This window comes from Schistocerca americana, chromosome 7, assembly GCF_021461395.2.
Source record: "Schistocerca americana isolate TAMUIC-IGC-003095 chromosome 7, iqSchAmer2.1, whole genome shotgun sequence".
In the NCBI taxonomy this organism is placed as follows: domain Eukaryota; kingdom Metazoa; phylum Arthropoda; class Insecta; order Orthoptera; family Acrididae; genus Schistocerca; species Schistocerca americana.
The window spans coordinates 253,479,682-253,505,774 of record NC_060125.1 but is presented as its reverse complement, the minus strand read 5'-3'; the positions used below and the strand labels follow the sequence as shown (position 1 = coordinate 253,505,774).

At 45.4% G+C, this 26,093-nt stretch overlaps 1 protein-coding gene across 1 annotated transcript in view; it reads left to right on the top strand.

Moving 5' to 3' along the window:
* Positions 1-26,093, top strand: part of LOC124622860 (synaptotagmin-10-like) — a 265,748-nt gene that overhangs the window by 62,392 nt on the left and 177,263 nt on the right. The window contains exon 3 of the mRNA XM_047148654.1: positions 1,794-1,940. Within this exon, the coding sequence (XP_047004610.1) occupies positions 1,794-1,940 (147 nt within the window). The remainder of the gene's footprint in view (positions 1-1,793; positions 1,941-26,093) is intronic.

Sequence of the window (26,093 nt, the reverse complement as noted above, 5' to 3'; positions counted from 1 at the left end):
GAGTCGTAACCTCCATAGGGCGTCCAGAACGTTCAGCATCACTTGTGCCCATATGACCACTTTTAAAATTTTGAAACCACTTATAAACTGTTCTGATCGAAGGTGCAGAGTTACCATAATGTTTATCAAGCTTCTCTTTAGTCTCCTGAGGCGTTCTGCCTTTTATAAAGTAATGTTTATTCACCACACGAAATTCTTTTTCGTCCATTTGTTGACAATCTCTTGACTTCCTTGATTCACATGCATGCCAAACACAAAGAAATAAAACAATATGACGAAACTTGGTGTGCGTTCTTTGCAAAGATGCTACTAACTAAACATGACTTCGATACGCGCCGGTGGTACCATCTCTCGGACTTTGCACGGACTTTTCAAACGCCCCTCGTAGTGCAGAGCCGCGAGTATCGCTCAATACACTGCGATCAGTGTGAAGTCAGTGGTCAGCAGTCCATAATTCCCAGTCGTGGATCCACATGAAATGCAGCTGCCTATGTTGTGGTATTAACGTCAACTGCGCACAATATTGCAATTCTCTAGTCCGGCTGCTGTTAATCTCAGATCAATGGTGCAGGAGGACGCAGAATGCAGTTTCCGGATGCCGCGATTTAGGGAGCCAGGACCAACATTCAGATGTCTAACGCTGGTAATCTTACTTGTGAGGGAACCTAATACTAGATGGACATTCAGGCTGCATTTGTCACAAGCCGTTCCAGGAGGGTACGAATCCCGAGCAGTAATAAATTTTCTAAACAGCGCACCAAGCAAGCGATTCCCGGAGATATTGTATTATAACTGTATTTAATACTGTGTAATTAGTAGTATGTGTGTGGAGTAGAGACTGGCGAACTGAACATAGATTATAAAGTCACTAGCATGAAGACGTGCTGGTCGTGAAAGGGATTGCTCCTTGATTTTAATACGCGCTCCCTCCTGTTAGTAGCTAAGAGATGGAATTCTAGCCGTTGTGTAAAGTTTGTGGCATATCTAACCTCATGTTCCCTTACAGTCGAGCATTGAGCCATTGATGTTACGTACATGTATGAAGTTACATTGAAATTTGACCTGGTCTTTTGAATTGTTCCTTTTTATTTTTTTTTATTTTCAGGCAGTGTATGTAGATGTAGACAAACGCGATAATACTTTCCTACATTAGATAAAACTACCCAGTGTGCCATAGTCTGAGGTAATTTCACTGAAGAAGTTCTCAGAAAGAAGGACTATCATGATAATGCGGTGCCAGTACCCAAGAACTTTTAACATCATGTTGAGTATTTAGAATGAGATTTTCACTCTGCAGCGGAGTGTGCGCTTATATGAAACTTCCTGGCAGAATAAAACTGTGTGACGGACCGAGACTCGAACTCGGGACCTTTGCCTTTAGCGGGAAAATGTCCTACCATCTGAGCTACCCAAGCACGACTCATAACCCGTCCTCGCAGCTTCAATTCTGCCAGTACCTCGTCTCCTACTTTCCAAACTTACCATAAGCTCTTCTGCAGGTTCGTAGGTTCGCAGAAGAGCTTCTGTGAAGCTTGTAAAGTGGGAGACGAGGTACTGGCAGTATTGAAGCTGTGAGGACAGGTTGTGAGTCGTGCTTGGGTAGCTCAGATGGTAGAGCACTTGCCCGAGAAAGGCAAAGGTCCCGAGTTCTTGTCTCGGTCCGTCACACAGCTTTAATCTGCCAGGAAGTTTCATGTTGAGTATTTGCTTATTCCATTGTAACTGAGTGCGGCGGAGCCGTTCCCCTACAATTTGGGCGAGGCTGACGCGGTGACGTGTTTGTTGTGCAGCAGGTGCTGCGCCAGACGACGCTGCCGTCGGTGCCGACGCGCCACCAGACGTTCCAGAGGCAGCTGTCGCACCGGCTGGACCTGCCCAACATCCAGTTCAGCGTCTGCAGCCTCGGCCCGCGCCCAGACACCGGCATCGGTCTCATCAAGGTAAGGCGCCCGGCCATTTTCTAGACGCAATGTTCTCGAATTCCAGCTGTCACAAAGGGATATGGAAGACTATCAATTTCCAAAAGTGCCTCCTATATTAGTGATTTTCACTGCGGGTTATGTATACATGTTCGTTACACAGTACTCTTGTGCTGGAAAAGCAGGACGGCACAGCGAATATGTCTGGATGATACTACAAGTACTTGGCCTGCTATATACATTGCGAAAATTTAGTATGTGAACGTCCTCAATATAAGACCATAGAGAATGGCAAGAGGGAGGAAACATTCCATGGAAATGGCAAGACAGAACATGTGGCAACACCGACTGCTCAGAATGTTACGTTACCTTGGGTACCGAGAGACGTCAGTCCAGCTTAGCGACTGCCCAGGCTATATCGCTCATGGCAGCCCCTTGGACACATAAGCTCACCGTCTTCAGGTCACAAGTGGCCCATCGGAACCATCCGACCGCCGTGTCGTCATCTACTGAGGATGCGGATAGGAGGGGCGTGTGGTCAACACACCGCTCTCCCCGTCGTTATGATGGTTTTCTTTGACCAGAGCCGCTGCTATTCGGTCGAGTAGCTCCTCAGTTGGAATTACGAGGCTGAGTGCACCTCGAAAAACGGCAACGGCGCATGGCGACCCAGATGGTCACCTATCCAAGTGTCGGCCATGCCCGACAGCGCTTAACTTCGGTGATATGACGGAACCGGTGTATCCACTGCGGCAAGGCCGTTGCCGTCTCGGACACATATCTTGTATCATATAGCACATTTTCGGTTTTCGGAACGTATTCTGTATGTTCTACACTCAGCCAGATGAATTTCCCTGACACTGTGGTGTCCAACATCTCTGAGATTATTACCCCTTAGAGAGTAAAAACCCCAACAACACTTAGTACTTCACTGTAAATTAACTAAAAATACACAGTGATACTTTTAAAATCAACGGTAAATAAAATTTAATTTATGTTCAAGCAACTAAACCCTGCGAGGATCCCGTATCCTCACACGTCACATTACACTTTAAGACAAAAAAAAAAGAGACTCATGGAGAAGGAATTATTCGAACGCGATGCAAATCAGTAGATGCGATGTACATGTGCAGACAAACAAATTATTACAATTTCTGAAAAAATCGGCTGATTCCTTCAAAAGAAAGAGCTTCACGAATTGAGCAAGTCAGTAATGTAGAACGAGATTTTCACTCTGCAGCGGAGTGTGCGCTGATATGAAACTTTCTGGCAGATTAAAACTGTGTGCCGGACCGAAACTCGAACTCGGGACCTTCTGGAAACATCCCCCAGGCTGTGGCTAAGCCATGTATCCGCAATATCCTTTCTTCCAGGAGTGCTAGTTCTGCAAGGTATGCAGGGGAGCTTCTGTGAAGTTTGGAAGGTAGGAGACGAGGTACTGGCGGAATTAAAGCTGTGAGGACGGGTCGTGAATCGTGTTCAGTTGGTAGAGCACTTGCCGACGGAAGGCAAAGGTCCCGAGTTCGAGTCTCTGTCCGGCACACAGTTTTAATCTTCCAGGAAGTTTCAAGTCAGTAACGCGTTCGTCCACCTCTGGCACTTACTCGAGCATATATAGGATTTAGCACTGATTGATAGAGCTGTTGGATGCCCTCCTGAGGGGTGGATATCGCGTCAAATTCTGTCCAATTGGAGCGTTAGCCAGTCAAAATCCGGAGCTGGTTGGAGGACCTGCCAATAATGCTCCAAACGTTCTCATCTGGGATGAAATCCGGCGACCTTGCTTGTCAAGGAGGCGTTTGGCCAGCATGAAGACAATCAATAGACACTCTCACCGTCGGCGGGAGAGCATCATCTTCCTGAAATGCAAGCCAAGAATCGCTTGCCATGAAGGGCAACAAAACGGGACGTACAGTATCGTCGACGTAGCACTCTGTTGTAAGTGTGCTGCTAATGAGACCCAAAAGATTCCTACTATGAAATAAACTGGCACCAACACTGGTTGTAGGGCCGTACGCGCAACAGTCAGGCTGGCATCCCACCGCTGTCCGAGGCGTCTCCAGACATGTCTTCATTCAGCTGAGAGCAGAACTCGTCACTGAAGACAATCCTGCTCCAGGCAATGAGATTCCAGGCCGAATGTGTCCGACAATGCAAACAGGCTTGCTGGCGTGCAGAGGAAAACGGTAAGGGGCGCCCTGAGCCATGCCCTCTTTCTGTAAGCCAACTTTTGATGGTCCTTGGGGTCACTAAAACACCAGTAGTACGTCGGATTGATGATAATGATGAATCCAGGGCTCTGAGTGCCAGCTCTGTCTTCACGTTCTCTCGTCTCTCTAAGTCTTCCGCTTCCTTCTTGACGCTGTGTTCGGCCATGTTTCATCCATTCCTGCCAACACCGTCTAATAGTGGCATCGCTCCTATTCAAATATCGAGCAGTTCGCCGATTACTCCAACCGGCTTCTTTGAGCCCGAGTACACGTCCTCTCTCAAACGCTGACATTTCCATATAGAGCTTACGCGCCGGTCGCGAAGCATACAGGGGATAGGCCAAATAATGTGAACACCTGTACTTGGAATAGTTTATTGGTAAGGGGTTGGACCCCCATTTGCCCGTAATACAGCTGCGATACTTCTTGGAATACTCTCGTATAATGATGGCGTAGTCTCCAGTCGTATGTTATGCCACTCTTCGATCACAACATCTTCTAACATCCAGTAGTGACCAGCCAGGTGAAAACCTGTTCCGGAGTCTCCGCTCCAGTACCACGCACAGGGGTTCGAAATGTTCAAGTCTGGGGACTGTGCTGGCCAGGGAAGACGCTGCAGTTCAGTTGGATGCCCCTCATACCATGATTGTACGTCCTGGCTGTGTGAATGGGTACATTAGCGTCCTGAAATATGACATCATTGTTGAGGAACAACATTTGAATCATGGGGTGCTCCTGATCACTTAAAATGTTCGCATAATCGTTGGCTGTAACACGGCCTTTGAGAGTAATAATAGGACCAGCAGAATACCATGATATGGCTGCCCACCATCACACTTCCACCTCCCTGTTTAACCGATTCAATCAAGCAACAGGGTTTGTAGGCTTCTTTTGACGATCTCCAGACGTAAATCCGGCCCATTGTTGGACCATATGACGTATTTGAACTGATCAGCCGTCCAGAACTTTTGTTCCTGATACCATGTTTTACGCTTCTTTGCGTTGGTTGTCGTTACTAATGGTTTCGGTATAGCAGTCGTCCATGAATATTCGCTTTATGGAGTTATCGGCGGACAGTGTCGATGGATACGAGGTCTCGAAGATGGCTTTTGATCTCTGCAGTCACTTTAGCCGCCGTAGTTTTGTATTGTTTTGACACAATTCGTGTTAGCGTACGACGATCTCTGTCATGTTGTTTTGATTTGCGCCCACTATAACGTTTACACGATGATGTCTTTCCATGTTTTGAGTAGGCTGTCATGACTGTTGAAACAGTTGCTCTTGAAACATTCAATAAGTTGGCTGTCGGTTTTTGCTGCTCCAGCTAATCGAACCCCCACAATCTGCCCTCTTTGGAACTCTGTTAGGTCTTTCATTGCACGTCGACCTCAGCCTCTGAATGCAAATACGAAGTGTGCACTACTCGTAAACAACTTGCACTGATGCCTAGTCCGTATTGAACACTCACAGTCCAGCGCAACACGTGCCTTATCTGCGAAGTTGACGGTCAAACACAACCCTCCCACTATCACTGTTCACATTATTTTGCATATCCCCTGTAGTTACTATCCAACAGAGTACACGAAATAAATAAATGTAAATGTCGTGTGACTAGAGCCTCCCATCAGGTAGACCGTTCGCCGGGTGCAAGTCTTTCGATTTGACGTCACTTCGGTGACTTGCGCGTCGATTGGGGTGAAATTATGATGATAGGACAACACAACACCCAGTCCCTGAGCGGAGAAAATCTCCGACCCAGCTGGGAATCGAGCCCGGGCCATTAGGATTGACATTCTGTCGCGCTGACCACTCAGCTACCGGGCGCGGACAGTACTCGAAATGAAATTCACAAAGACTTTGAGCCCTGGTCTCAACATGTTCCCAGTTTACTTTCCTGGCTGCACTGCAGCGTCACACATTCATCCATCGGTAGCCAAAGTTTACAGTTTTGCATTGTCCGTCAGTACCTGTAAGACTATCAATTTCTGGTATATTTGCATATGTGCATCCTGGTGCGTCATGTTTTTGTCGTAGATTGTGTTGCTGCCTTTTGAATTTTGAAGCTTATTCATTAGTTTCTGGGACTACTGATTATAGACAGTCATGCAGCAACAGCTGGTTAAGCTGTATCCAGCAATTAAAATAATCTTTGACTGCTGCCAGTGTTTTATGAGTTGTTGTTCGTGTTGTGTGCGCCGTTATCTGAACCAACTGGCCGGCAGCGCTCACGCGATGAACACGGAGACGTGTGTTTCTCGATACAACCGGGTTGAAATTGCATTCGTCTCGAGATTTTATCTTCAGCTAAACCACCGCTCAGCGTTTATAATACAACTGAATTTTCATTGTGTAAAAATTCATTGTGTGTTCTGGTGTGTGGAATTTTTCTAAATGTAAGAATGCCTTGAATTGCAATATTTTTGTGATCCGACATTAATTGTTAGTTAAATCCCTTACTGTCCATATTGAAAGATCTTACTGAGGAAACATATTTATTTGACTAACTGACCGATTGAATGATTGGAGAAACGGGCACGGAGAGGAACTGTAACTCAGAGCTGTCGCTAATGTCTTCATGGCAGCGTTACCATTGTGGATACTGCATTAACCCAAGAAATAATGAAACTTTCTGATGGTTGGTAGCATTTATTTCTTTTATTCGTTTTGTTTTGGCCAATTTAAATCCTAAGTCGGTTCATTCATTTTATAATTTTTGTTTTAACTGCCACAATAGCCAAAAACCATCTTTCACAAATGTACGTTCTGGTAACAGGCGTCAGGATCCTTAGATGTTTTCGATAATAATAGAATCTTACCACCAACATTTCATCATAATTGTATCAAATGGTTTTATGAGCACCTATCTTCTGGTGTTTTGGCTTTGTGGTGACCAGAAAGGTGTACTTTGTCTTCATTGGCTATACCTGAAAATTATTCCTTCACTGATGATCTAAGAACCTAGGCATTTACTTGCCAATTCTCCAAACAGGAAAGTAGTTCGCAATATAATTTGTTACTGAGTTATTCCACCTGTGACCGAGCATTTTTATTGCATCTGTCGAGTATTAGAGTCAATTCCGGTAATATCGAACCGTTCTCAACTTCAGTTGTGCATTGGTGAAGCTCCAGTTTGCGAAGAAAACTGTCAGAGGGGTTATGCAATGTTAAAAGAGTCGCCATATTTCTTTGCAAGCTGAGAACGAACGTAATTTATATCTCCTTAGAAGCCTGCAAGGAATGCCAATTTGGAAACAAATAGTCTATTACTTCGCCCCGATTGGCGAACGAACTGTTCACGTGCGTTATATTGAACGAACTCTGTGGAACCACTATATATTCTGCGCCAAGCAAGTGAAGCGCTGCAGTATGTTGTGGTCACTGCTGACTGCATGCACATTACAAATAAACTCATTCGTGTGCAAACTGTGACTTCTGCCACATTACCTCATCCGCTAATGGCCGTATTTTGAAACTGTAATGTATTGTTAGTTGTGCATTTGATAAAATGGTTCAAATGGCTCTGAGCACTATGGGACTCAACTGCTGTGGTCATTGGTCCCCTAGAACTTAGAACTACTTAAACCTAACTGACCTAAGGACATCACACACACCCATGCCCGAGGCAGGATTCGAACCTGCGACCGTAGCAGCAGCGCGGCTCCGGACTGGAGCGCCTAGAACCGCACGGCCACCGCGGCCGGCCATTTTATAAATATTAGAATACAACGAAATGGCCATTTTTAGAGAGTAATTTTTTAACATTATTCGGAAGGCGTCTCCTCTGTTTTAAATTTGGTTTACTAGCGCGAGTAAGACTCATCATGCCCTGATTTACACTAGCTATGCGCTATAATAGAATAATGACCCATACTATGAATTAAGGCACACAATTTGACTGTAACAATACAAACGAAAGCTATCTGTGCACAACACACTTACATTAGTCGAGGAACAGAAAAATACCAGACATAGTATCAGTAAATTGAACACCAGTAAACATGAAAATCGTCGCTAACATTCCAGCAATAGTGAATGTGTTGTAGTCACTCGACTTGGAGTCTGTCGCAGTGCTACATGGATGTAGACAACGAATTGTAATTATAACAATCAAATATGAAACACTGCAAAAATACACATCTGTATAATCGCGTACAAAGTCACTCCCAAGTTGCAGCACCACTAGGATATACCTTACTTACAGTAAAATACATGCAGTACACCGGGAATATACAATGTTTAGAGTAGGGTATTTTATCTATGGTATGACATACAGAGGAGTCCAGAAAAATTTAGACACTCTTTGATAGTCAGTATTAATGTAACAAAATGACATACCATTACGTTATTTTACATGTTCAAAGTTACCCTCATTAGCAGCTAGACAACGTCGATGCGGCTGAGCTGTTGACCGAACTACTTTTGTCTATGTTTCCGGTGTAACAGCCGTACACGACGCCTCGATGGTTTTCCGTAGCTCGTTCTGTGTAGCTGGCTCCTGTTGACGAACGTCATTTTTCATGGTCCCCCTTAGGTAGAAGTCAAGAGGTGTAAGCTCTGCAGATCGTGATGGGTACTCGACATCTTCTCTGCGAGCTATCCATCGCCCAGGAAGAGTTATCCAAGTAGCCTCTGACATTTGTTGTAGTGAGTCGGAGTTCCATCTTGTTATAGGAAAAATCTTGCATTTCCAGACATCTCTTGGATGGCAGGTAAAACTGATGTTTGCAGAATATGAAATGGTTCAAATGGCTCTGAGCACTATGGGACTTAACTTCTGAGGTCATCAGTCCCCTAGAACTTAGAACTACTTAAACCTAACTAACCTAAGGACATCACACACATCCATGTCCGAGACAGGATTCGAAACTGCGACCGTAGCGGTCGCGTGATTCCAAACTGTAGCAGAATATGAAGATACACCTCTCCTGTTACGGTACCTTCAAAGAAGAATGGGCCAATCAAACCACGCGATGACAGACCACAGCCGGCAGGTGTGGTCGTGCGGTTCTAGGCGCTTCACTCTGGAACCGCGTGACCGCTACGGTCGCAGGTTCGAATCCTGCCTCGGGCATGGATGTGTGTGATGTCCTTAGGTTAGTTGGGTTTAAGTAGTTCTAAGTTCTAGGGGACTAATGACCACAGATGTTAAGTCCCATAGTGCTCGGAGCCATTTGAACTATTTTTGACAGACCACACCACACATTAGAACCCGGTAGCTTAACATGTTTGTCCACATGAAAGTGAGGATCTTCAAGAGCCCAGGACACGCAGTTGCGGCGGTTTACGGTCCCGATCAATTTGAATTGCACCTCGTCAGACTGGATAACCATCCCTGCAAACCGTTCATCCTCGCGAAGCATGCCTTCAAACCACTCGCAGTACTTCAGCCTTCGGTCGCATTTATTTCACGTTTTGTTTGGGAAGTAGTAACCTTCAGAGTGTCAGGGGCGGCTACAACATGCTGCAGATAACACTCGGCCGTATGCATATGGGTGTTCTGATGGTGGAATGTTGATTTAAGGGAGCTGATCAAATGGGAGTCCATGTTCCTGAATGCGCAATGCAATGCACCTTCTAAACGTAACGTCGCTGGTGTTACGGTGCGCCAAGATTTCTCGATGCGCCGTTTCCAGTCGCCTGGGGTTGTGAGTTCACTACATAAAAACGATTCTTTGGCAGCCACAAAAAATAAATCTGCTGGTGTTACATGGAGGCCATTTGCTGAGGTTCGCGGCGTCCCAACCATCTTCCAGGGAATCCGTTGCTCAATTCTTGAACATCATCTCGCGCAGAATGGACTGGGTGACCATCCTGCTGCATCCAAATGCAGCCTCTAATGTCCAGACGGACATTTGCAAGGAGAGGACCTAAAGTATCGACATTAAAAGTTCGATACAGCCCAACTGTCAGTGTACCTGCAGACGAGCGTACACCGATGATTTCATCCCCAGAGATGTCTCACCACATGTTTACTATCTCTGTTGACCACCGACATGACGCACCTACCTAGGATATTATGTGACATGTAATGCATATTATGCCGGTTCACTGTACCATATTTGTGAGTGTCGAAAGTCGTCAGGACCAGATGCCATATCTGTAAGGTTCTACTACGATTATGCGAAAGAACTTACTCACATTCTAGCAGTAATTTATCGTAGATCGCTTCAATAACGAAGGGTATCTAGCGACTGGAAGAAGGTGCAGGTCATTCCCGTGTTTAAGAAGGGCATTAGGACAGATGCACACAATTATAGACCTATATCGATGACGCCAGTCTGTTGTAGAATTATGGAACATGTTTTTTACTCAATAATGTCAGGTGTTGGCTATTGAAGAGTTCTTCATGATCATATTAATTCATTTACGAAAGCATCTCTTAATGAAACAGATCACCACCTTTTATAGTCTTACCTTGTTGAATTGATATTAGAATCGGTATTCATACTAATCTTATTTTCGTGATTTACTAACTCGCTGCAAGAGTCATTTTTAGAGATTAATATTATTCAGTTAAAGCCTACGATGGAAAGGACCTTTCCATATGCTATCAGTTAAAAGATAAGTTAAGGATTAGTGTCGTACAGCACATTGAGATAACTGCCACAACATATTTATGTTTCCTGGCAAGAAACATTATGCTGCCCTACTTAAGTGCTTTAATAACACTGTAACTAATGCGATTAAGGCGTTTCCGTATGATTCATGCTTAATAATGTTGAGAAAAGATGTTAGCTCTATAACTGAGGTGTCACTAGTGCTATTGGTGTCAATTATATTGACAAAGAGATTAAAGTATAGGCTTTCGTATAATAACAGTTTCTCAAAAGGACACTCTTTTGTTTAGCAAACAACTGGCATTTACCTAAAAAATAAAATAATCCCCGCCCCGTTCTTAATTTTTCGTCGGTGTCAGTTTACGAGAGGTTAACGTTCAACCGAGTCATTTCTCCCGAGACAGGAATCCCTCTCTCAGATACGTGTATTCGCTTGTTTGCATCAGTCGTGAATGTTTGCACCACCTCCGGGGGAACAGCCTATACGATAAGCGGCTAATGAACACCTGTTTCTTTTTTTTTTTAATACGAGGGCACGCTGAAAAGTGATGCCTTCGAATTTATTATGTAAAAACTCTCAAAGCTTTTCGAACAAATCAAACGTTATTAACATTAAAAAATGGTTCAAATGGCTTTGAGCCCTATTGGACTGAGGTCATCAGTCCCCTAGAACTTAGAACTACTTAAACCTAACTAACCTAAGGACATCACACACATCCATGCCCAAGGCAAGATTCGAACCTGCGACCCTAGCGGTCGCGCGGTTCCAGACTGAAGCGCCTAGAACCGCTCGGCCATTGCGGCCGGCTATTAACATTCCACCTCTTCATTCTTCATGTTTGTTACACATATTTGTAGTCCTCTGCCGCCAGAGAATTCCGAATTGTATCGTGTAACATGACGATGTGTAACATAACTATGTCGGTGCACGAGAAACACCTTGCTGTAATCGAGTTTCGAATTAGATCATTTCGTCCACACACGCAGCACATTCTCCTTCAGCATGACAACACTAAACCAAACACGAGCGCCGCGAAATCTGCAGCAATCCGAAGCCTCGGGTTCACTGCCATGTATCATATTCCACACAGTCCCGACTTGGCCCCATCCGATTTTTACCTGCTTCTACAACTCAAAGAACACCTTCAAAGACTTCACTTTGATAGTGATGAAGTCGTGCAAGTCCAGCTGAGACTGCAGTTCCACCAACAAAGTCAAACATTCGACAGCGGCGGTATCAACAAAGTGATCTACTATTAAGAGTGTGGGTGTTGGAGAAAACAATTCCTTTATTCCCACATAAATTTAGCAATAACTTAACACTACACACATGAATGAATTGTGTAGACATGAACATCACGGAATAACTAACAAAAGCTAAGTCAAAGAACAACTATATCACTGCACGTAAATTAACACTTCACGGAGTGTTTATGAAGCACTGTACACTTGTAGGGATCGATAGTCAGAAATAGGTCACTACAAGAGAAATGCTTTCGTCACCAGGTTGCGTATGTTGAGAAATAAATATGTAAATATGAAAAATAAAGGAATACGAGTTCGGGCTGAATAGTAATGCCTCTGCTTTTTTTAAATGTGAAAACTCCTAAAGCTTTTTAAATGAAACATACTTTGTTAACATTCTACAACTTGTTTGTTGACACCGTGACTGCAGAATGTTCGACTTTGTTGACGGAACTACAATCTGACATCTGCTTGCACCGATTCATCACTGCGAAAAGGACGTCCTCGAAGGCGTTCTTCAAGTTTTTGAACGACATGAAAATCGGATGGGGCCAAGTCGGACTATATAGACGACGATTGACGACAGTGAACCCAGGGCGCCGAATTGTTGAAGACGTGGCAGCGCTCGTTTGTTGCCTCCCATTGTCATGCTGGAGGAGAGGATGCTCCATGTGTGGAAGAAATCTTCTGCTGTTAGAGAATCAATTACAGCACGCATTTCCCCATGCTCCGACATAACTACGTTACACACCACCATTTCACACGCTACAATTCGGAACCCGCTAGCGGCACAGGGTTTTTTGAACTTGCTTCATGGGGGACGGGGGGGAGGAATTTGAGCAAATAATATATCAACTGATATTGAGAACAGACTAAAAAATTCGGGGACATTACTTTTCCGCACGCCCTCGTAGGGTGTTAATAACGTTTGTTTTATTTAGAAGGCTTTATGAGTTTCTACATAAAAATTTCGAGGGCATCACTTTTCAGACCACCCTCGTAGTTACAGCCAGGGCGCCAGGAGATGCTCACGCCTTTTAGGAGAGACGGGAGAAAGGGGGTCTGAAAGCCCCCCACGGGCTGAGAGGGTCGCGAACGGCAGTGCTGGGCAGGTGGGGTATGGTGGAGTAGTGGAAAACGTAATCCCGAAAGCAGACGGCAGAGGGCTCTCCTTGCAGTGAGAGCATTGGCCGGGGGTCAGGAAGACACCCACCCCCACCCCCTCCTCCCCCTCACCGCCTCATTTCCTTTGTTCCGGGAGAGACGCAGCCTGGCCACTAGGGCAGATTGCACCTCACAGCCGTACCGCCAGCCTGTAGTAAGCGCCAGCCAGATAAGGGAACAGCAGTGACGGTCCAAGGAGAGCGAGCTCAGGTATTACCACTTGTTAAGTAAAGCAGCCAGCCCGCCTGCCTGCATAGCGTAACGGGCAGAGCGCTTGCGAGTCAGGCAGCGAGAGTAAGCACAGTCGCACTAAACACGGGCTCCAAATTCATGACTCTTTCGCTGGATTATCAGTGGCTCATGATTGGCTTGTCACTTGCGTACCACCTAAAATGACGGACTCTAAGGGCGCAGTTCTTCCGAGGCAACATTTGGGCAACATGTGGTATGTAGCAATGACGTGGCGGCGCATGCAACGTGCTGCGTTGTACCGGGTGGTTATAATTGTAAAAAGTCCAGTGTGGGCTGTAATTATCGTGTAGCAGTAAAACTTGATAGATATTCCAAAGCATTAATGCGGAACCGAGTTACGCCGCAAAAAATTTAGTTCCAGTTGTGGCCACCAGGTGCAATCCTGCCGCTGTGAATGCAAGAAAGACGTAAAAAAATTCTTTCCAATGTGTAATAATTTAGAACGGAACGTGGGCAGGAAACGACAAAAAAATGAGAAAAACGTCATTCTCAATGTACTATTAACCGCTTCTTAGACTGTTCGTTCAATATGGACACCGGAAACGCCGACGAAATACTGCATCCGTAAAAAGTCGTGATCAATGCTCATAGCAGTTCCGGTGAAATCTGAACAGCGTGTTCCTGGATACTGCCCTTCAGAGCAGATAGAGACCGAACATTTCCCTGGTAACAGCGTTCTTTTAGAAACCCCACAGCCAAAATAAAATCAGATCAAGTGATTTTGTAGGCCGTACTTCTGGATAACCTCTGGAGATAACACGCTCGTGGAAGGTTGCACAGGGCGAGCGGCACACCCCGTCTTGCATGAAATCAGTGGTTTCCACACCACTGCGCTCTTCCAAAGCAGGAATCACATGCTGTAGAAGAATGTCCCGATAACGTACAGACGCCACGTTACACCTGGCGTATTCTATCCAAAGAGGAACAGAGCGAGAATAAAGATGCCTCTGAATACACACCACGAAGTCACACATGGCGAGTGTAGTGGCTCTTCGTGCACAACACGTGGTTCAACAGCACCCCAAATTCGGTAGTTCTGTGTATTCACCGCACCCTGTAAGTAAAATGTGCCTGATCACTCCGTAGAATGTTGCCCCGTCACATGCCATCAACTTCGATCTGCGCGACAAAGCGAAGAGTTGTCATAACATCGTACAAACTGTGTACAGCGCTAGATCTGCATATGGTGGATACAATCGGAACTGAGTGGCCGAGCGGTTCTAGACGCTACAGTCTGGAAGCGCGCAACCGCTACGGTCGCAGGTTCGAATCTCGCCTCGGGCATGGATGTGTGTGATGTCCTTAGGTTAGTTAGGTTTAAGTAGTTCTAAGTTCTAGGGGACTGATGCCCTCAGAAGTTAAGTCCCATAGTGCTGAGAGCCATTTGAACCATTTTTGAATACAATCGGAACTAATTTGTTTTTCAGCTTAAATCGGTCCCGCATAGACGCAACAGCATACCTACCATGTTTCGCTGCCATACGACAATTATAAGTGCACTGCTCCGATGCTGCTTCGATGAAATTGAATGAGGTGCATACTACAAACACACGGTTTCATGTGGTGCAGTAAATGCTGGCAACACTAGGCGACATGTAGCATGCGACTTGAGGCAACGTGTTTCTTAGCGTTGCCTTGATGGAATTCCGCCTTGAGATATTTTGTCCCGCTATCATCCCGTGTTTCATCCCCTAAAGAATATGACGCACAATCGATTCAAAATTGACGCTGGCCAAGCGACCAACGGACCTGGCTGGGAAAAGTAGGGCCTGTGCAGTCTGCAGTTTTTCTTATTCATCTTTTCCCTTCCGAAATTCGTGGGAATAGGAGGCTTAACATTTGCACACAAAAATTCAAACTGTTTATGTCTGTGCTCGCAAAACTCGAAAATCAGTCAGTCGATTAACTTTAAATTTGGACACAACGTTGGATTCTAACATACGTGTGTTTTTATGTACTTGTTCTTTTTAAATATGTGTAATATATAAATAAGTTGTAATACATAAAGGGGAAACGCTGTTAACGAAAGTATCAAAGTTCTTGAACTATTTTCTTCAAATCTGTACACGAAACTCTCACGAATATTTTGACAGTCATTGGCTGTAAATTTTAAATATGTATGATATATTACCATGATTTGCTTTAAATTTTAAACGATACTCTATTAAACATTCAGGCAGACGTACATGATATATTTTTTTAACTGTCTGCAAGAAAGAAAATGCCCTGATGTGCTCTGCTGTAAAAATGTGAAGCTGTGATTCGTTTCTCGCAGGCAGTTTTATCTACGGTAGTGCGGCCCTTGGACCATTAGATAAATTCTTTCTTCCATACATATTATTTCTCACTATATATATTTTACAGCATAAATTATATACGAAACAATGTGCTGCTTTGTTTTATTCCTCATAGACGGTATTCACAGAAAACAGGAAGTTTTATTTCTGCCTTATAAGCTTGCTATTGGAATACTACTATAGAACCAGAATTTTCAACAACAATAAACAAGGCTCGAGGTTAGTGGTGGAAGGGTGGGAGAGGGGGGGCGAGAAGGTGATGGAGGACAGAGGGGTGAGACGAAATGGACGTGGAGAACGGAAAGGAGAAGATGGAGAGACAGAGGGGGCAGGAGGTGAGAGAGAGAGGGAAGAAGGTTCAAATGGCTCTGAGCACTATGGGACTTAACATCTATGGTCATCAGCCCCCTAGAACTTAGAACTATTTCAACCTAACTAACCTAAGGACATCACACAACTCCCAGCCATCACGAGGCAGAGAAAATCCCTGGCCCCGCCGGGAATCGAACCCGGGAACCCGGACGTGAGAAGCGAGAACGCTACCGCACGACCACGAGATGCGGGCTAGGGAAGAAGTAGGAGAGGGACAGGGGAATGGGGGAGAAGGAGATTAGGAAGTATATCCCATATATTCCCGTATGTTACAGAAACGTGTGCTTTCTCTTTTCTTTCTTTTCCATTTAACCAGACAGAGTCACAGCAACGCGTGGTCGGGTACAGCTAGTAAGGTAAATAAAATAATGAGAATAAATACCAAGGTGAGTAAATAAATTTATGAAACAACTTGAATTAGTGAAATATTAAAATTTTACTCCTGGTTGTTTTACGATAACTCTTTCACTCCCTGAGTTAGGCATCCAGACATTTCTCCGAAAAAGGAGATCAATGGTACTTTCAAAAAGGCAATCGAAGGAAACATATTCAGGGAGTCACCCTGCATTGTTGTCATTGTTTATGCATTCATTTTACATAATAATCCTCTCATTCCCTCCAATTTCGATATGGTGAAAACCAAATATGGAGAATGCATGTAAGAATCAAACAAAGATCCTCCGCTTCAGGGCCAGACGCCTTCGTCGTTCGGCCACTGCCGCTATCGTTGAAAGTTGCCAATTTCATATGTACACAGGTGACAGTCGTTAAAGTGTCTTTCCTCGATTTTTTTCGAAAATTCTGCATCTGCAAGCACCACATACGACGCTGAAAAATGCTCAGTTATCAACAGTCTGTCAATCCCGTCAGTATTGGGACATTTCTCAAAAATTGAGGGTAGGAAGACAAAGTACATTACATCCTTAATTTGTGGTGGTACGCAACAGGCCTGCCAAACAAGAGCCGAATCGGTTGGCGGCATCAGAAGCCTTCCACTTATGAGAGTGTTCTTTATATTTCCGCTTGCCAACAGCAGTTACGGTGAATACCTGGTTGTTTCCCCACCAGTACCTTATAAAGCCCGCATCTCGTGGTCGTGCGGTAGCGTTCTCGCTTCCCACGCCCGGGTTCCCGGGTTCGATTCCCGACGGGGTCAGGGATTTTCTCTGCCTCGTGATGGCTGGGTGTTGTGTGCTGTCCTTAGGTTAGTTAGGTTTAAGTAGTTCTAAGTTCTGGGGGACTTATGACCACAGCAGTTGAGTCCCATAGTGCTCAGAGCCATTTGAACCATTTGAAGTACCTTATAAACATGGTGAATAAACAAACACAGTGAGTTCCTAGTTATTGGGGTTAATTCGGACCCGATACCATCTGGATACTCGAAAAAAACAAATTGCATGAAAAAAATATTTTTTTACCGAAAACTGCAATTTGCTGTATTATAAAACGTCCTCCATGGCATATTTGAGAGTCAACTGCATTAATTACTAGTTATGTCACTCGCCCAGAAAGCTTATTTATAAAATTACAATAAAGGTAGACGATACTTCATATTATTTATTCTAAGTTCACTTTCAGGAAATTTTCATTCATTCTTCTCTGTTTCTATTTTTCGGTTTCTTATTTTTTGAGTATGGAAAGTCGAAACATCGATATAGTCATTTCATTGCTTATCTGCGAATGATAAAATACAAATCGCATGCATGGGAGGATAGCCTAAGCTCATACACTATGTTATCAAAAGTACCCGGACACCTGGCTAAAAATGACTTGCAACTTCGTGGCGCCCTCCATCGGTAATGCTTGAATTCGATATGCTGTTGGCCCACCCTTAGGCTTGATGACAGCTTCTACTCTCGCAGGCATACGTTCAGTCAGGTGCTGAAAGGTTTCTTGGGGAATGGCAGCCCATTCTTCACGGAGTGTTGCACTGAGGAGAGGCATCAATATCGATCGGTGACGCCTGGCACGAATTCGGCGTTCCAAAACATCCCAGAGGTGTTCTATACAATTCAGGCCAGGACTCTGTGCAGTCCAGTCCACTACAGGGATGTTATTGTCGTGTAACCACTCCACCACAGGCCTTGCATTATGAACAGGTGCTCGATCATGTTCAAAAGATGCAGTCGCCATCCGCGAATTGCTCTTCAACAGTTGGAAGCAAGAAGGTGCTTAAAACATCAGTGTAGGCCTATGCTGTGATAGTGCCACGCAAAACAACAAGGGGTGCAAGCTCCCTCCATGAAAACTCCGATCACACGTTAACACCACCGCCTCCGAATTTTACTGTTGGCACTACACACTCTGGCAGATGACGTTCAGCGAGCATTCGCCATACCCACGCCCTGCCATCGGATCGCCACATTGTGTACGTGATTCGTCACTCGACACAGCTTTTTCCACTGTTCAGTCGTCCAATGTTTACGCTCGATACACCAAGAGAGGCGTCGTTTGGTATTTACCAGCATGATGTGTGGCTCATGAGCAGCCGCTCGACCATGAAATTTAAGTTTTCTAATCTACCGTCTAACTGTCATAGTACTTGCAGTGGATCCTGATGCAGTTTGGAATTCTTATGTGATGGTTTGGATAGATGTCTGCCTATTACGCGTTACGACCCTCTTCAACTGTCGGCGGTCTCTGTCAGTCAACAGACGAGGTCGGCGTGTACGCTGTTGTGCTGTAGGTATTCCTTCACGTTTCCACTTCACTATCACATCGGAGACAGTGGGGCTAGGGATATTTAGGAGTGTGAAATCTCGCGTATAGTCGTATGACGCAAGTGATGCGCAATCACCTGATCACGTTCGAAGTCCGTGAGTTCCGTGCAGCGCCCCGTTCTGCTCTCTCACGAATATCTAATGACTGCTTCATCGCTGATATGGAGTACGTTGTAGTAGGTGGCAGCACAATGCGCCTAATACGAAAAACGTATGTTTTTTGGGGTGTCAGGATACTTTTGATCGCTTCCATGGTTTTTTGACTGACGTGTGGCCGTGCATTGTCGTGCAACAGCAAACATGTTGCTTTTGCCTATGTGGTCGAACACGACTCAGTCGAGCTTGAAGTTTCTTCAGTGTCGTCAAATATGCATCAGAATTTGTGGTGGTTCCACTTGGCATGATGTCCACGAGCAAGAGTCCTTCGGAATCTAAAAACAACAGAGCCATAACTTTTCCAGCAGAAGATGTGGTTTTGAATTTTTTTTTCCTTGTGTGAATTTGCCTGATGCCAATCCATTGATTGCCTCTTCGTCTCTGGCGAAAAATGATGGAGCCATGTTTTATCACCTGTCACAATTCTTCCACGAAATTCATCTCCACCATTCTCGTACTGTTCCAAAAGTTCACTGCATACCGTTTTTCTTGTTTCTTTGTGAGCCACTGTCAACATCCTGGGAACCCACCTGGCACAAACCTTTTTAACGCCAACACATTCAGTATTCTGCAAACACTTCCTTCCCCTATCCCAACGTTGCTTCTGACGAACGTCAAGTGTAGCAGCCGTCTTGAAGACATGGTCTGAAGCCGCCACTCACGGGAACAGGTTGAACTAAGTTTGAAAACAAGCGGGAAGGATGTATCTACACACTGTAAAACTTTCACACATGCAGACTGAAAACTGTATTTTTACAAAAATAGTGCGCATTTCTTTTGGAGTGACCCTCGTATAAGTTCAGGGACCCGTTAGCAGTTCACAACAAATAAGAGAAGTTCTTCTTGAAAATGAAGGAAGGACTTCTTTGACAACTTTAAGTTCTTGTAAGACAACACAAGTAAATCTCTGCTGAAATGTTCTCTTGCAAACAAAGCAGACTAACTTCTTAGACATCAACAGTAGGTGGAAAACTAAAGCCCATCTCACGGGTAGTACAAGAAGCTCCAGCATCAGAGACCACGGCCGGGTCAGCGGATAGCGATGCGCTTTGGTCCCGGTTGGCAAGGGCGATGCCGAGGCCGAGCGGTGATGTAGCGCTGGCGAGCTTCTAATTCTGCTGGCGCAGACGGAACTGCCTGCTGCTGGCCTTACGAGGGCAGTTAAACCCGCGTGGCAGATGACTACCAGACAGCCATTGTCGGGCGATGTGGGCTTGGATTGGCCGAGGAAAATGACGTAGCGGATGCAAGAAAGGGTCCGTAAATGTGGCTGCGTATACTGCTCTTGCGCGCCCTCTGAACTAACCTGCTTCTTGCAGGTCAGGGAAGATCGGCTGACTTTGGCCGGTGCGCCTGCGGAGCTGGAGCGATGACCCGCATAGCGGTGCTGCATTGCAGGTTGGCGGTGTTGCAGGTTGAAGTTTTATAGGCGAAGTGAAATCCTCTCCATCAATTTGTAAGTCAGGTCTAGTATTCTAGTGGTTTGCGTGTACCTGGAAACTGAGAGGTCACGGATGTGAATTCCGGCAAGACCACGGAAATTTTCAGTCTGCCTTTAATCAAACCTTCTCCTCGCAACAAAGAGAAATTTCCAGGAACGACACATAACTCGGATTCCACGTTAAACGGTAGATCCCGTTTTCAGTTGGATAACTGAGTTTAGGATAGGAACGCGCAATTCCTCGAAGAGGCGTCCAATAGAAAGACTCGCACCAAGTCATTGAGCCACGAGCTGTTATCCATTTTTACAGATCTGTGCTCACGAAAGGAATAGCTGCTTTAGCATCTTCTATACTTCCATTCGTTAGAGGAATATGACAGATTACTTGTTAACATTTTTAGTTGTTTAAAAGATCGTAGACGAAAATATCGAGAATTTGCGCACTATTTACGGTCCTTGAATAAAGACATACGAGGTGGCTGACGTTATATTTGTATTAGATGAAGAAGCGCAGTACTTTTCCCTCGTAGAGCTAACTATGACACCGGTTTTTGAACCATAGAAGCCGCAGTTTTTTTTCGAATCAAAGGCAAATTTCGAAACTATATACTATATGTTGTAGAAACAATCTAGTTAAAATTGTCTACCAGGTTGAGAAGAGACGTGTGTGCACCATATCTAGCCAGAAACGACACAGCATTCAAAGAATTTTGTAGGAGACGAGATACTGGCAGAAGAAAAGCTGTGAGGACGGCGCGTGAGTCGTGCTTGGGTAGCTCAGTTGGTAGAGCACTTGCCCGCGAAAGGCAAAGGTCCCAAGTTCGAGTCTCGGTCCGGCACACAGTTTTAGCTTGCCAGGAAGTTTCATATCAGCGCACACTCCGCTGCAGAGTGAAACTCTCACTGTGAAATGAATAGTGTCTTCAAAACAGCTCCTAATAGGAACGTCAAGAACAGTAAAACGAGGGTGATGGAATACAGTCTAAATAAATCAGATGAAGGTAATAGTACTAGATTATGTACTAAAACTAATGGATGAATTTTGTTACCGGACAGTAAAATAACCGACAGTGGCAGAAGTAAAGAGGATACACATTGACCAGTCACTTTAAAAAAATGGCTCTGAGTACTATGGGACTGAACTTCTGAGGTCATTAGTCCCCTAGAACTTAGAACTAGTTAAACCTAACTAACCTAAAGACACCACACACATCCATGCCCGAGGCAGGATTCGAACCTGCGACCGTAGCAGTCTCGCGGTTCGAGACTGCAGCGCCTAAAACCGAACGGACACTTCGGCCGGCCCAGTCACTTTAATGCGAAAAACTGTCAAAAGTGTGAATAACCACTTTTTGCAGCGCGAACCGCCGTGAGATGTATAGGAAGACAGTACCGAGGTCTTGCGAGGTACCGGCAGGCATGTGCAGCCTTGCCCACTAAAGTCCCGTGGCCAGGATGAGGAATGATGGTGCAAACAGCCCAATGGAAGTGGTCCCACAGATTATCGACTGGATTGAAATCCAGGAGTCTGGCGCCAGTGGAGCACAGTAAACTCACCCGTGCTCTTCGAACCATGTCCACACACCGCGACGTGTGCGATACGTTGCATTGTCCTGCTGGAAGATGCCATGGTGTCGAGAAACAACAAAACTACATGTTGAGTAGGATATGGCCCCCAAGAATAGATGCATACTTGTATTGTTCCATTGTGGCTTCCAGAGTGATAATACAGCCAGGGAGTGCCCTCCGACCAGAAACATTCCAACAGTTGTTGCAGGATATTTGTTTTCTAATGTTTCTCGCCGTACACTCCAACGCACATCTGCCTGATGGAATATAAGACATGATTCATATGAAAAGGCCACCTGTAGCCACTCAGTTGACGAGCAGTTTTGCGGTACAAGAGTGGAAATTCCAGCCTTCGTCACTGATGCACAGCAGTCAGCATGGTTGCATGAACCAAGTGCCTACTGTGGAAGCCCATATGCAGCAATGATCGTTGAACGGTTGTTGAGGAGACAGTTTGGTAGCTGTTTGGTTCATCCTGGCGGTCAGTTGCTCAACAGTTGCACATCTGTTCGCTCGTTCACATTTCCGCAGCCGCCGTTCACCTCTGTTATCTGTGGTCGGTGGCGCACTACAGCTGTCTCGTCTCCGGTTTTGGTTAGAGTGATTTGCCCCGTATGCTTCAACCACAGCGGTCCGCCAACAGTTTACAAACGTTGCCATTTCGGAAATGCTTCCACCCCTAGCCCAAAAGCCAAAGATATTGCCCTTCTGGACGTCAGATAAATAGCTGCGTTTCCGTATTACGATAACTACTGCACTGTTTTCCGCGTCCTCTGACGCGCTTGGTATAGTCTCCACTGTAAGTGCCGCCACTGTAGTGAGTGATGATTGTACGTTGACGTCGAATATAGGCGGCGGTCGCATTAATGTGACTGGACTGTACAAAATGCAGTTTGACATTAGGAAGGAAAGCTTTTCTGCAAGAGAATTTACCTTAAATGGACGTGAAATGTTGCCGATGAACAGTATAGACAGGAAGAGAACAAAGATTTCGGCAAGGCGACGCAACAGAAGAATCCTTTAAATTAGACGGGTAGGTCGAATAACTAATAAAATCATTCTGTAATTAATAGGGGAGAACGGAAATTTATGTCACGCCTTGAATAAAAGGAAGTGTTGGTTTATGGAACGCATCGTGAGGCATCAAAGAATACTTAATTTGGTCATGGAGGGTAGTGTGAGGTGTCAGCGTTGTCGAAGGACACAAAGGATTCACTATGGGAAACAGGTTCAAATGCCGATTGATAAAAGACAACAGGTAGTTGGTTCTTTCAAATCGTGGCGAACTCTTCGTTAAAACTCGTTTACCTGCTCTGTTCGCAGGTCTCTGCAAGCCACAGTACAGTAGGGACTTCACCCACTGACCAAAGTGGCGCAGCGGTACAGCACTGGACTAGTAATCAAGAGAACAGCAGTTTACTGCCCTGTCCGGCCAATCAAGTCCTGCTGTTAAGTGATTTCATTACATTTGCTAAGGTGAATTCCAGGATAGTTCTTTTGAAAGAGCACGGCTGATTTGCTTCCCCCTGTTTGTCTCCCATCTCTGATGATCTCCTCGTCGACTAGACGTTAACCCTAATAAACGGCTCTTGTGCCGTTTTAGTACTTCTGTGATTCACGTGGGTGCTGCACAAGTATAAAACACCGATTTCCTACCGACATTTACTTGCCCCTCGGAAATTACTCCGTCCTCTTGATCAAAACGTGCCTACCTGTCGCATCATCGGCAAGCGCTTGAGCCCGCCGCTGTTCTGCTGTGCACGTTTATCAGCAGACTACCAGCACGTGTCCGGTCTCGTTCCACCGGCGGCCCGCTGCCGCTTCGCCGTTGTTTCACTTTTCCAACGAAACTTTTTGCCCGCTGTCGTACGGTATCCGATGCCGGGCGCTGCACAGGCGAGCGGCCGAGCGTTGCCATCTGCGATAAACGGTACGGCGCCCGCTCGCTACCCCCACCACAGCGCTTTCCCCCCCTCCCCCTAACACCACCCCCCTTACCCCCTCCAGCGCGGCCGCCAGCGTCAAATTGCACACAGAGCGGCGGAGCGCAACAGCTCCCGCGTGTTTTCAGGCTCGTCCTTAATCACAGGCACTCGCTTTCCTTTGCGCATCGTTTTTATCTTCCTCCCTTCAGCTGTAGCTGCCCGCAGTGCGGCGCGTCTGCCGCTCGTGAGGCTCTGCGACTGTGGCGGTGCCGTTTATTCATTGGTGCACACTTTTCCCTGTCCCTTTTCTCCACTCTTTTTCGTTTAACGTCCAGTCGACAGCACGCAGGTTACACACGGATGCCTGCAGAGTCACTGCTTCCGTACGAAATATCGAAACTTAAGTCAATGGGTGAGTTGACTTTCTGCAACCCTATAGATTTTTTTCTTAATTGTAGATCACAACCAATATAATAAAATAAGGAGACTTTGCTCTCGCTTGTCAACTGTTTGGCAGTATTTAGTAGTTCATTAAGATTTCGATTATGTGTCTGAGCAATTCACCCTGAAATAAATACTCCTGCTGTTTTTAATAGCCGGCCGCTGTGGCCGAGCGGTTCTAGGCTCTTCAGTCCGGAACCGCGTTGCTGCTACGGTCGCAGATTCTAATCCTGCCTCGGGCATGGATGTGTATGATGTCCTGAGATTAGTTGGGTTTAAGTAGTTCTAAGTCTAGGGGACTGATGACCTCAGATGATAAGTTCAAGTGGTTCAAATGGGTCTGAGCACTATGGGACTTAACAGCTGAGGTCATCAGTCCCCTAGAACTTAGAACTACTTAAATCTAACTAACCTAAGGACATCACACACATCCATGCCCGAGGCAGGATTCGAACCTGCGACCGTAACGGTCGCGTGGTTCCAGACTGAAGCACCTAGAACCACTCGGTCACTATGCCCGGCTCAGATGTTAAGTCCCATAGTGCTTAGAGCCATTTGAACCATTTGTTTTTAATAGAAATAATATTTATTATTTTCTGGTGATGACGTATAAGCATACTGTGATATAGGTGCCCGTCTCGCATGTCTATGTCGATACTCGCCCCTCTGGCGAGCACAGCGCGCGGTGGTAGAGAGTGATGGCTTAGCAGGGAGTGAAAACTCATATCTTGACTTCTGGTAACACGATCTATAGACCAGTTAAAATTACTTGACAGTTTACGTCTGTCACTTCCCGCTACAGTGGTGGCACATCCGCTGCCAACCACGGATCGGTTATAGGCGATACACAAACATGGTGGGTCCCTTCACAAATTCTGTTAAAGGGTAACACCGAGCAATGTGGGAAGCGGCTGACGCGAGGTATGACACAAATGGAAGATGCTCTGTTGACAGCTGATTTTATCTGACCAAATGACTGAACTGCGCTAGACGAAGCATTTTGTAGCCCTGAATTTAAACTAATGTTCTAACCTAACCGGCCGGCCGGAGTGGCCGAGTGGTTCGAGGCGCTACAGTTTGGAACCGCGCGACCGCTACGGTCGCAGATTCGAATCCTGCCTCGGGCATGGATGTGTATGATCTCCTTAGGTTAGTTAGGATTAAGTAGTTCTAAGTTCTAGGGGACTGATGACCTCAGACGTTAAGTCCCGTAGTGCTCAGAGCCATTTGAACCATTTTAACCTAACCACAACCTCAAGACGTGCAATGTAACCTAGAAAACGGCGATCAACAATCTGCGGCAGAACTGAAATCGCGATCGCTTTATTCACAGCGTTTAACGCTAACCTCTATAAGCAAACTCAAGACAGAAAAATTCCAGTTTTGGCGGTAAAAGCAAACTGTAATTTCTCGTTGTAATTTGTTACCTGAAACTCTACTCACAACGGCTAAGTGGCTGCCGCGTTACCAATCGATGAGCAGTCGTGATTGGCCCTTGGCTGCATTTTATAGGCGACACAAGCAGATTCCAAACGGAAGGAAAATGATGGAAAAAAAAGATCAAATAAAAAAAGTCAATGTGATGATGAAAATGATGCAGCAAAGTATTAGATATTAGAAAAATGCAATTAAACCAATTGAATGAATAAAAATAATAAAGACTTTGATTAAATTTTTAAAAAATAAAAATTCACTCCATTCAACGAGATTCGGACCTACGACCTTCCACACATCAGGCTTAGATGCTGACCAATGCGCTACGCCATTACACTGCGGAAGGTGTTTGTGTTTATGACTCTGGTGACCCAGTTGCAACGATTAACTG